Here is a 14,176-nt window from a genome sequence, read left to right on the forward strand (position 1 = left end):
GCAGCTAGAGGTGAAGCGCAGGAAATATGTATATGTGGAGAGAAAACACATGAGGGTGACCCATGTAAAGACCCTCCAATCTGCGTTAACTGTAAAGGGCACCACAATTGTCGTTCAAGGAACTGCCCTATATATAAATTAGAAACAGCCATTCAGGAAGTTAAAACGCTTCAAAAGGTCAGTTATCCTGAAGCGAAGAAAATTGTTAATCAGTGTACACCTCGACCATCGACGTCTTATGCAGAAGCAGCGGCTGCCCCTTCCACATCTAAAATTAACGTGGAGCAGTTGCTTAACACGATGGCACCAAGTTTTGCGACAATGATTGAAAGAATCATTGATTCAAAGATTGAGTCGACTCATCAGAGAAAACAAAGTAAAGATCAGACGGCTTATCCTCGGACTGACGCCGTTGACATGAGAGACGCACCAGCGCAGTTTAAAAAACCAGCCAAATCTGCGATTGTTAAGCCAGCAACTGACGTAAAATTAAAAATCTTGACTTTTTTCTGAATTTCTTTATTTACTTACAATCAGCTATTACAATATAGCTAAAAGTAAATCGTATGACTGACCATCACTTGAAAGAGGATCATCCAATGTAATCCTGAAGTAATACAAAAACAATAGTATTAAATATTAATATAGTATTTGATAGTAGTACCTTCGAATGTCCAATCAACCTAAAAGCAAGAAAAGAAATAAAAAACTTTAAATAGAACAGTAAAAGAAACAGTAACTTTAAAACATCCAAAAAACTATAAATGTGAACACCAAACCCAAAACTAAATCATTACACTGGCCATCAACAAAATCAAAGACACGGAGCCTTTTTAGCTGCTTAACGTCCTCGCTCTTGCAGATTCAAAGCGAGATGATTAATATGCTTATCCAACCTGAACATATACCTTGAAACTAGTCGTCAACCTCCTCAAAAAACGTATGGTATGAAATGCCTACGTAATCGTGGATTTCAACATTCCTCGCGAACCGCGGCGCGTGGGTTATAGAACGTAAAAGTTCGTTCTGAAACCGTTGAATGACCTCCATATTGCTCATACTGGCCGTTCCCCAGAGTTCAATCCCGTACGACAATTTCAAGAAAGCCTTGTAGCGCAGAACCTTGTTGGACAAAGATAGTTGTGATCTCTGGTTCAACACGTTTTACATCTTCTTAAGATTAATTTCAACCAACTTCCTCTTCTCCCTATCATGATCTTTCCACGTCGACCAGTAATCAAGGTAAATATGACATAAAAAAACAAAATGGAAATTTATTTCTTTATGTTTTTTTTTTTTTTGTCTAGAGCAGTAATAAAATTACAAACCTATTCCATCAATAGAAGTAAAAATAAATGCAATCCCAGGCCGCCTCAATCAGATTAGATTAATGACAAAAAAACCAGGAATTTTCTTTGGTCAATGTTAAGACATTTGTGGAATAAATCACAGCTCATACCAATTACAATAGAAATAGTTTATATAAAATCATTCTTTAAATGAATGAAAACAGAAAAAAAATTAGACATTAAATGTCTGAAAAAAAGTAATGGTCTCTTAAACCAAATAATAGTAGACATCGACATACTCTTACTTTTTTTTTATCTGTTTTTTTTTTTGCATGTAACAATTTTTAAAAACTCAAATATAAGGAAATTTTAATGTAATAAAATAAAATTTTATTAAGATATAAAAGTAATATCAAAGAATCCATAAACAAATATTAATATTAATTCACTTTTTTCAATTTTTTTTAAGATTACACTCTTTTAAGTAAAAAAAAAAAAAAAAAAAAAAAAAAACAATTAAAATCACTAAAAATTTAGCATCGCTGTCTTCAAAATTTCGGAATTAAAAAAAATTAATAAAAAATAAAAAGATTACTACGTTTTATAAAAAAATCATTTTGTCAGTTTTGTTAATTAAAATTGCTTATTTTATTAAACTTTTTTTTAATTTTCTTTAGAATTAAGATTATTTCTACAAAAAAAATTCGCTGCTTACATGCTATTCAAAGGAAACTGAAAAGATAAAAGGCCTTTATAAAAATAAGAAAATAGATGTAGAAAAATGTAATAGTAAACTTTATAATATAAAGTTTACGTTGTTAATATAATTTAATAAAAAGTATATTTCATTATAATATTATAATGAAAAAGTAAATTGGTTTTAGAAGTTGCAGAATATTTATTTTATTTTTGCGTTTAGTTTATTTCAACAATCATTTTAGAATTTTGCCGCCTAAAATTATTTTGAATATTACAATGGAAAAAGTCTTTAATTAAAAAAAAAAAAAAAGTTGATTTGAAAACTAATTTAATTTGAAGAAGATACTGAACAATTTTATTTCAATTAATTAGTGCTTCCAAAAGAATTAAAAACTAACAGAATGGAGTGTTCCAAATGTTGATTAATGAATCTGAAATTTCAATTAAAGATTTTATTTTCAAATAAAGAAAATATTTTAATGAACAAAACTATGTTTTATTCTAATTAATATAGATGATGTGTAACTTTATATGGTTTAAATGTTTTGATATATATATATATATATATATATATATATATATATATATATATATATTATGTAATTTTTTTAACCATTAGACTAAGTTTTTAAAATGTATTAAGCACATGTAGATAAATACTTAAAAATAATTCAAATATGTTAGATAATAGATCAGAATCAATTTTAGGTAAGCTGATATGATTGTATATAATTTCGGAGTATAAAATTCATTTTCAACTATAACAAACATATAATGTCAGGTTTAACAGAAATAATAAGGAATCTCCTATTGACTTCTTTAGTAAGATAAATTGCACATCTTAATCCAAGATTAAATTTGGTTTAACAGGATGCCAAGGTATACATTTGGTATTCAAATCTATCAGTTTATATTTATACTTTTAATATTTTATTGATATTATAAAAGGAAACCTTACGTGTTCCTTTACACTAATCATAATTATTGAAGAAAGTATAATTTTTCCTTTTCTGTTGGAAAATGATCCATTAAATGTAGTCAAATATTCAGACTACAAAAAAAATTAGGTCTATGTTAGAAGGTCAACTTAACAGTAAAAAGGCAATGTTAAATAAAAATAAGATAAACCAAAAAATATATTTATAATACAAATTCTTTATTTAATAAAAAATAAATGTCATTACAAATTATTTACATAAATATGTTGTAATGATTTTTTTACTATGTACAGTATATATATTTATATATTTCTGCTTGATTTCAAGCCACATCGTATAAATAACGTAATATTAATATTACAATTCATTTATAAATTAAAAAATACAACTAATTGAACACTGGTTATAAAAGAAAATATAAAAAGAAAGTACAAAACAAAACACAAATTTTATCGAAATATAATACTAATTTTTTATGATAATCGACTGGCACTTATCATTTTAAATATAAAATACCTAAAAAATTAGAATAATTATTTTGATTTTTATAAATAAATATTTTATTTAAACAGATAAGGAAAAGAAAAGAATTTTTTATACAAGAATAATTTTTATGCAAAATTAATTTTTGAAATCTAATTTGTACTTTAATTAATTGGTAACATATGGTAACAAAATATTATATTCAAAATAATTTTTGTTAATATTTTCTAAGAAGTATAAAAATAGAAAAAGAATTAACCTATTATTAAATGCATTAATGCATACAAACCCGTATCACGACGTAAAAGATTAATACTATATTATTAACTAAGAAAATGAATAAGGAAATTTACATAAAAAGAAGGAAACGAAAAACATAATTTTTAAAATTAAATTTTTTACATTAAAGTTTTGCAGTCGTTATATTAAGAGATACATTATGTGAATTAGTTGGTGAGAGTAGTTGTTACTATGGAAACTTATGCAAACAGCCAATTCGGTGGATTTTCCATAATAATAACTAGTCTTACTGACTATTCATTAAAAATCCCACGTATCGAATGTGTACATTTTAATGGCAGTTCTCGGTCTACAACAACGTTGCCATAGCAACCAGTGGTCCTTAATTTTTTTTTTTTTTTTTTTTTTTTTTCATTCCTATCGTAAGGAATTGTTTAAACAAATTAATTATTGAATTATAATAATATTAATATTATAAATAAGCCTATAAAACATTATTAAGCGTTTTCAGTACTGTTGAAATAGATTCGTTCAATTAATAATTATATCGTATGATATTACTTTCCGGGTCTTGGGTATGAGTATCCGCTGCTGGGTGAAAATCCTGGAGCACCGCCTGGACGACTTGGGAATCCACCTGCTCCACCTCCGGTTCCTGGGAATCCACCTGCTCCTCCGCCGGTTCCTGGGAATCCACCTGCTCCACCTCCGGTTCCTGGGAATCCTCCTGCACCACCTCCGGTTCCTGGGAATCCTCCTGCACCACCACCGGTTCCTGGGTATCCACCTGCACCCGGGTATCCGCCTGCACCAGCACCAGCACCGGCACCTGGATATCCGCCTGCACCTGGTCCGGCTGGTCCTGTTGGTCTATAACTTCCGTCGTCGATTATTCCAGCGGCTTCATCAGCGGCATTCTTTTCGAGAGCTTTCAAGATTTCTTCTGGGATCGGTGGTGGAGTTGGGAGATGAGCACCTTGTGGGACGAAACCGTTTTCGTCAGCGGTGTATGAAATTTGAATTTGTTGACCATCTGGAGCGGTGTATGAGAATGAACCTTGAGCGGCAGTTCCTGGACCTTCTGGTACGCTTGGTTTATTGTATCCTTGTTCTTCAGCTGCGATTCCGTTACCGGTCTGGTAGCTATAAAGGAAAAAAATATTTATAGTTAAATTTCAGTGAAATCATAATATAAAACATTTAAACATATTCAACTTATAAAGTGTGGTTCTCCTAACTTTCAAATAGTTTTTATTACGGTAAAGTAAATTCTTCGCATTCTGAAATTTGACATCATCTGTTTCATGAATAAATTAAAACTCTTCAGTTTTTAAGGGGAAACATTTCTGTTCAGTATAATATTAGGATTATTTCGCTAACGTAAGCCAGAGAAGATATTTCCATCCTAAATCTCATATTTATTTATCCTATGACTGTTGTCCATAATCGTAGTCCAACAGTAGGTTTTTTTTTATGAAAGTGAATTAATATTTACAGATGTTAATTGGAAAATTTTCTTTTAATATTCTGTTTTTTAATTGTAAACCATTCGTTCAGTCCATTACTAATCATTCATGATGTAACGTAGTAAACGTTTATTTTTCATAGAAAGTTTAAAGCTAAAATTAAAATAATAATTTTTACTATATTTGTCGGTAAAAATAAACGATATACCTTACTTAGTTCTTTAATTCCGATTATGTCAACATTTTAGTATTCCGATGCATAATTGTTTCCATCTTTATTTGGAAGAAAAAAAATGTTATTAATAAATTCAAAATTAAAAGAAAAGTAATCAGAGAAACAAAACAGTAATATAAATATCACTATTTCAATGTAATAATAAAATTAATAACAGGTATGAGTTAATTATGCAACATAAATTTCTCGCCATTGTAAAGAGTTATATTTATTAGAAGGGTGCATACGTAATACTTCCCGATCCACCTTAACGTCGGTTACGTACTACGCGGATGACTATATAAAAGAGAGATGAATTATTTTTATGATATTAATGAAATAATTACGTATTGTTTTTAAGATTGTGGTTTACCTCCATGAATAAGATCCGTCTCCTTGGTTGGGGTTGTTGGTCTGAGATATGATGGGAATGACTGGGCCTGATGGTGCTCCGCCTCCAAATGCTCCTGCACCTGCGCCAGCTCCTGCATATGCTCCTGAGCCTGCGCCAGCTCCTGGACCAAATCCTCCTGGTCCTTTACCACCTGCACAATAACGTATAATAAGTAACAGATTTTTATTACACCAACTAATTTTTTTAGATAATTAAAGCACTGTCCTACATGCATATATATGATTTTAATTTTTATTTATTTTGCGTTTAAGCACCTTCTCCATTATAGTTGCAAGCTCACTTACTGTCACGTTTTCTAGCATCTTCTCAAACTTTTTAACTTATTTTGAATAACTAAGATAAACGATTATAATTATTAATTATATAATTTTTATTTTTATTTTAATTAGTATTTTAGGACATGGAAAAAGAGCTACGGTACAAATCTAACAGATTCTAACCGATTGGTTATTAAGTACTTGAGAATTACTTTGTGTTCCTCAGACTGACGTAAACTAAACTACATTCTTAATTTTTTTCGTACCAAATTTATTTCAATTCGGCAGTGTTCGGTTTAAGAGTTATACGAAACAAAAACAGGACGGTAGCTGAAGAGATACCAGCGAATTAATTTATACATTACTATACTTTACCTGGAAATCCTGCACCTGGGAATCCTCCGGCACCTCCTGCACCTGGGAATCCTCCGGCACCTCCTGCGCCTGGAAATCCTCCTGCACCGGGAAATCCTCCTGCACCGCCTGCTCCTCCACCAGGTGCTCCGTATGTAGGACGAAGTCCTCCACCGGCTCCAGGGAATCCACCGCCTGGGGCTCCTGCGCCAGGGAATCCTGGACCACCGGCTCCAGGAAATCTGCCACCCGGACCTCCGGGTCTACCTCCCGGACCTCCGAACGGGGGTGCGATAGCTCCTCCGCTTCCTCCAGCCAACGGGGCACCGGAAGGAGGGAGGTAAGTGTTGTCCAATCGAGCAGCTGTTGCCACTCCTACAAATAATACAAGACAGGTCTGCAACAGTAACAAAAAAAAAAGAAAAGAAATGATTAGTGAATAATATTTTGTAATGAGATTCCATAATATCGGGCAAGAAAAACTCACACCTATATAGAAATACTATGCTATTTATATTAATATACTGAAATAGTTGACATACTACAGTTACTATAAGAATTATATACGTAAAAACAACTTTTATTACTATTTTACATCACTAAATCGTTAAAAAAATTTAGGAAAATAATTTTTAACTAAATACTTAATTTTCTCTTAATAAGGCATCATTTTAACATTAACTTCTTAGTTATAAAATAATTTGTTCTTATTATATACAACAACATAATCTATATTGGTTAGGCTTTTTATAGTAACTGATGATAACATTGAAGCGGACAAAACCGGTACTGAAATTCATAACAATGAAAGTTTTACTACATAATCAAACCATTCACTTCAACTAATAATCAGAATTTTTAAATCAAAAATAATTATTTCGGAACATTAGATATTTCATATTAATTAGATATTTTATATTTATTTCGTATTAGATATTTCATATTAACTCTAATTTTGAGAGATATCCAATAAAAACAAAATTTCTATCCTCATTTATTCTAAATATTTATTCATTTAAAATAATGTCAAAAAATATCTTTCATTTGTTAATTTTTTTGGAAAATAGAGCCGGTCTTTTTTTTGTAAATGTAAAATTATAAATAGGAACAAATCAACAGAAATAGAAAATAAAAAGTTGATTGAAATGATTTCCTAATGTTATTAAACAGTAATAATATACAATGTATTATAAGTTGTTTATTACATATTTATTTATTTGAGATTATTGTAAATTTTATTTTATATGTTCAATGAAACAAAAAAATTTAAAAAAAATTTGAGGTTGTTTTATTCTTGATAAATAAGAAATTTATTTTATCTATAATTTTATTTTACAAGTGAAATGAATTATGCTGCATATGAGATAAGAAGTAATAAAAATTACCCGACTTAAATACCGGGACTTAAAATACGGGTAGAGGACCAAGGGGTAGACCATGAATGAAATGGATGAATACGATGAGGAGGAAGTACGCAAGTGCGATGATGTGCTAAGATTAATGGAAGAGAAACGGTTTTTGGATCGAGGCAGTTGGAGAAATTTTGCTGAAGGTTCAACCCGAGGAAATTTGGCATAAAGAAAATTGAAGAAGTTGAAATTTGTAACACGTTAAAGAAGGATGTAGAAAGTTTTTTTTTAAATTTTTTTATTAAATATTATTAAAAAATCAACAGAATAATATTAAGTTTAAAATAGAAATTTTTTAATTTTAATCTGAATACATTGGTTTTTTATTTTATAAACTGAGGAATAATATGTAAAAAAATACAAATCTTAACATAATCGAAAATGGTTTTTCTCTAAGATTAAGTTATTATATTTTTCTTTAAACCTGTTATTATTATATGGAAATAAATGAAAATAACTTTTATTTTTCAAAGGCAACGTATTCCTAAAAGTGGAAATATGAGATATGATTGAAAATTTACATATAGTATTTGGTATTCGTTTGAATACCAAATCGTAAGTTCTTTTGATAAATTCTGATAAGCAGTAATTTTTTATTTTTTGAGGAAAGAGTAAATAGTCAAAAGTAAAATTTTATACCGTGTTTTAGACCTATCATGGAATTGAAGTTTTATGTTTGAAAAAATTATTATTTTCAACTGAAATTAAGCATATAAGTTTTAATAATTCTCTACATTAGTCGATAACGCCATTAATAAAATGCGAATTTATATTATTGTACTGTTCAAACATCAATAGAGAAAATGATATATAATGCAAATTTGAAATCGATTTTTAACTTTTTATATTCTTCATTATATTATTTTTATTTTACTTAATAAAAAAACGTATTTATTAATCTTCAAGATATGATTAAACATAATAAAAGATTAAATTAAAAAAATTCTCTTGGGACCACAAGTCAATTTCTAGATTCAAGACTTCTTTACAAATGTAAGGTATCATTATCTCACACTATATTACTAAGTATTGTATTATGAATGAATATTGTATAAATTGTTGAATAATTTAAAATTCCCAGTAAGCCTAATTGTGTGTAAACATGCACGCAATACATTCATTGTACTTTAATGTTAATAGTCTATAAATTGTCCACACCTCTTTTTTTTAATTACTACGTAGTTATAATTAACTACTAATTATTATTTTATAATAGTTAATTGTTTTATGTAACTTTGCAAAAAAAAAAAAATTATTTTAAAATATAATTTTTTATAATATTTATGAAATAAGGATTTATGTAATATAAACAGATGTTATTTTATGAGAGATTTAATTATTAAAATAATGAATGGAAGCTAGATATTTCTGGGTACATGTGTACAGGAAGAATATAGTTTTGTTCAAACAAATCGATATCTATTTCTTAATAGATTTTCGGATAAATTTTTTCAACCATAATTTTTTTTTATCTCTAAAACATAATTTTTTTTTTTTTAAATCCATTCCCTTATTGATATAATTTAACACAATAGACTGAAAATAAACTGCAAAATTAATGCAAGCAAAATTTCATAGCATTGAAAAAATTAGCATTTTTTTAAACATATTCTCTTATAGGTGATATTGTTCTATCATAGTAGATATCCCACTTCAAATAACAAAGTTAAAAGCATAAAAGCTTTTCATATTTCTGCTGGTGTTATGTTCCCTAATCCTGAAAATTTTCGTAATTATGAAATGGTATTTAAAGAAGGTACGGCTAACTTATATACTTCAAATTAAACAAATTCCTTCTTTATTAAGGTATATTAAGCATCATTAAGGTTTAAAGTGTATAAAGCTCTTTATTAAGGGATTTAAAATACCTTAAAGTAGCTGACGAATTCGAATCAGTAATTTCGATATTAACAGATAAATGTTTAAGTTAACAGTTAACTCAATTTTAAAATTTAATAATTATAAAAAATATATAACAATTTTAAAATCACTCGGATCGTTCTACCCGATTTATAAATATTTATCGGGAAAAACTGTATTGAGATAATTCTGAAATATATATTTTATGTGATTAGATATTAATGTATGCTTATCATAAGAAAAAACTAAGTTGGATATATATTCCCATACATTTTTTATTGACATTTAATAATATGATTTTTAATTTGCCAAATAAGATCTACGGGATTTGATAAATACGACTTTTTATGAAATACATCGTAAATTTAATATATTAATATGAAATTTTTGTACAAAAATTGACACAAAACATTATAATTATAAAATATTATTGAACCGGTTCTAATCCTGAAATTCTAGTTATTAGTTTTAAGAATCTTATTAAAAAATTACAGACAATGCAAAATATATAATATGTATATATTGTTAAGTTACAATCGATAAACATGTAATGAATGAAATACCTGTTTCATAAAATACATTATTAACGTATATAGTGATTAATATATATATTATATATATACACATACTATCTTTCATTATTTATCTTTGTATTAAATAATAATATACAGATATATTTATTTGTAGTTAAAACGTAGGATGATTTTTAATATACTATATCGTATTCACATCATCCCCTAAAGCAATACAAACCATAATTTTAACTACCACGCCTAAAATAACAAATCTGCTGAACAAAAGATAATAGTGTTTAACCCTTTACAATAGTTTAGAATGTTGCCTATATAAAATAATCTTTTGCAGGTTTTTATTATTAATATTTCGTGCATCGTGTTGCATGCACGACTGAGTTGAATCATTTAACATGTATTGATTAATTATTTATAAAATTTTATAATTATATGCGTGTTATTATTATTATTTCCGTGCATTATTTTAAATAATAGAATTCAATTTTCCTGATGGACCTACAGTATGAAAATTAGTATATTTTACTTTCTGAATTTTTTAAAATGGTAATAAATAAATGGTTATCTTTATACGATCCACAAAACTCTTTGCATGCTTTACAGAACATTGATTATCAATTCATATTGTAATAATTTTAGATTTCTTTTGATTTTTCTTTTATGAACTTTGCAGGAATTTTAAGTCCCTAAGCTCAACATTTATATTTCAAAAGGTAATGTAAAGTGCTTTAAACGAATAGAATTTATGATTATTTTCTAATAATTTTATAAAAATTGCAGTATGTTATACAGCAATAAACGTATTCTAATTGTACCAAAATTTACTTTGAAATTTTTTAATATAAAAAATATATTTATATTTTATTTAAAATATCAAAATATTTTGAAAATTGGTATGTGATATAAAAATGATCTACTTTTTGTAACATTACCGCTTTATACATTATACTAGTATACAAATTTTATTTTATTTTACTTTTTTTAAATTTATTTAATGAGGTGTGCGGGCATTGACTGTTATGATCATTTAGCCCGAATGGCAATTTGTAGCGTATGAAAAATGCCATACCTGACCGGGATTCGAACCAAGCACCTTAGAGTGAAAGGCGGAGATCAAGCAGGATGCTGGCATACAAATTATTATTTTTTATTTAATAATACCCGCTAAAATATTATTCCCTGGAACTAAAGTCTTGATATCTCATTAATATATAAATGCGTTATATATTAAATAATAATTAGGTTCTGCTTACTTTCTGTTATAATCTGAGAATTTTTTAATGTTTTAGATTTATTTTCTTACTTTAAATAAGTTTTAAATGTTCATTTATTTTAGGTGTACCTTTTATCGTTAGGTCTTCTAGTAACACTGTACTAAGAGTTGTCAACCTAAGAAAGTATGTATATTTTTGCCATGTAATATTCTATAGTGTTAACGATTGTGGGTAACTTTATGTAAGTTATAAGGCACTCCTGAACTCACAAAAGCTATTTAAAAAAAAAAAATAATAAGCAGGCTATGCTTACTAAAGAAAATGAGGAAGTGATTTCTCATTACTTTATAAACTAAGCAAATAATACAATTTTTCTTATCATCTTATGTTTTATTCTGATACTACATTCATAATTATGAAACACCACCCTATTTTTATTATCTTCTTAAATATGGATAAAATTAATGCAAATTATAAAATTTTCATATCAGGATCATTTATATTTTCAGGATTTCTTAGTTGTTATATAAATTTTACAAAAAAAGAACGAGAAAAACTGTTTTTGTAATTTGTAAATTTGCGGATAAATCACCTGCACAATAACAAAAAACATATATAGATAATTTTTATTTTATTTAACCTTTAAAAAAGTATTTTTTCTTATTTTAATGTGCACAGTAAAAGAAAAATCCTTTGTAAAAATAAAGTTACACATAAATTAAATTTCAGTAATATTTTAGTAAAATAATAAATATATATAAATTTGTTCCACGATTTAAAGTAAAATGAAATTTAATATAGAAATATCAATATTTTTAATATAAGGGCTTTATAATTATTCAGCCAATGAATATTTATTATGATATGTAATTGTATGAAAAATTACACTGTATTTATATGCATCAGAATTCAAAACTCTTGGATCATTGGTTATTGTTTTTTATAATTAATGTTTCCCGGCATTTTTCTTTATTTTCTTTATTGTTGGGTAAAATTTGTTTAATGAAACTGATTTAGACAACCATTTAGACTTTACTTTTTACTTTTAATGATTTATATTCAGTTTGAGTGGAACAGTTTAATAGATCCCGTATAAAGTATTTACACATAACTTGCTAGTAATGGAAATTTAATTTAACGTATGACGACCGTTTAATGTTGGTATTTAACACATCCTCAGAATTAAGAATGAATGAATGGTAATGCAATATAACTTTCAATACTCCATATAATAACATTTAAAGACACTAATATTTAACCAATGTCTATATATAAAATATTATTGGTTCTGTTACTAACAAGTTTTCTTTAAAATATACAATATAATAACAATTATTGTATTTTTTAAGGAAAGAAAAACACAACTAAAATTTAGCGTATATTATACATTTAAAACTAATGTATTTATATAGATAGATACATAGTTTTTCTAGTTTACCTATATTTGTACAGCTCGACTCTACATTTTTTTGAAAAATTGTTATAAAATATATTTGTTTAAAAAATATGAAAATTGTTCATTATTTTTGTTTAATTGCGTAAATAAAAATTTATTTTTTGTAAATTTTATTTTAATTTCTATTATATATAAAAAAATTAGTTTAAAATAAAAAAAGGATGTAATATTTTGGATATATTATATTTCAGGGTGAATACTACCCTTATTTTTCGCCATGTAGTTTGATTATATATATTATTAATAATACATATTTTTTTAAAGGAGTTTTATAATAAATGATTCTTAAAATATTTATACAGGGGATGATATAATAAATATAATAAGTCTTTTCAACCCTTAAATAAATATATTTTTTTTTTATCAATTTGAAAAACCACTTTATTAATTATATATTAAAAAGAATTCATTTGATGAAATAATAATGTATATCTTAATAGCGTTAACTATACAATGAATTCAAATAAGAAAAAGGATTCAAGGTAAACTAGCTTTAATACCAGTGGAGGAAAATCTACATGTGTTGTTTACATTCGTTTTCCTCAAACAATATATATAATTCTCTTTTAAAAGAAACTTTTAAGAATTACTATGTTAGTTAGGTCTCCCGTAAATAAGTACTAACAACTCTTCAAAAAAGTGAAAAGCCCATTACAGAACATTACCGACAAACATACAACTTTAATAAGTTTAACGGTAAGAATTCCTATCGATATGTCGATATCAACTGTTGGGACTTCATAGCTGTATATAATTGTATTCACCCTTTTTCTGTTTATTTATGTGTGTATATATGTGCGTGTGTGTATGTGTGTGTTTGTGTGTATGTGTTACATAAAGCTTAAAATTATAAACTTACCAGTTTCATCTTGAATGATATTTTCTTTTATAGTAGAAACAAGAACAACGCAAATAATCTGAAGAATAAAAATCCACAGCCCGTAAGTAAAGTAAGTGAGTGGTTAGAGTCCACTAGTCAACAAAGAAGACAACGACAGTGGTGAACGGCGTGTGGAAGTATAGTAGTTGAGTTAATGTGATGTTGTAAAGAGTTCAGCCCGCGTTCAGTTTATATACCTAGAAAGTGTATTGGTTTACCCCCCACCATCGTGCACTATATATGCTACGTTATGTTGTATGTATTACCATTTACTATTCCCTTATTTACCATCCCCAGTTTATGTATTATTATGTATTATGGTATATACACCGTGTATAACGTAATTGCTTTGCTTCTTCTCTATCATCTTAACACAAGGATATTCGTCAATGTGCTTGTGTGTCTATGTGTGTGTGTGTTTATGTGTTTTTTATGATCGGGTTCAAAACCAGTGCAATTGTATCACCTTATG

General features: G+C 27.3%; 1 protein-coding gene across 1 annotated transcript; it reads right to left on the bottom strand.

Moving 5' to 3' along the window:
* Positions 1–3,196: 3,196 nt before the first annotated feature.
* Positions 3,197–13,855, bottom strand: LOC142331363 (uncharacterized). The gene is made up of 4 exons (XM_075377212.1): positions 13,684–13,855; positions 6,377–6,752; positions 5,703–5,874; positions 3,197–4,792 (listed from the first exon to the last, which is right to left on the bottom strand). The coding sequence occupies exons 1-4, from the start codon at positions 13,690–13,692 to the stop codon at positions 4,207–4,209; spliced, it is 1,143 nt and encodes a 380-aa protein (XP_075233327.1). The 5' UTR covers positions 13,693–13,855; the 3' UTR covers positions 3,197–4,206.
* Between the last annotated feature and the right edge of the window lie 321 nt (positions 13,856–14,176).

The sequence above is a fragment of the Lycorma delicatula genome, chromosome 10, assembly GCF_047948215.1.
Source record: "Lycorma delicatula isolate Av1 chromosome 10, ASM4794821v1, whole genome shotgun sequence".
NCBI classification, from domain to species: domain Eukaryota; kingdom Metazoa; phylum Arthropoda; class Insecta; order Hemiptera; family Fulgoridae; genus Lycorma; species Lycorma delicatula.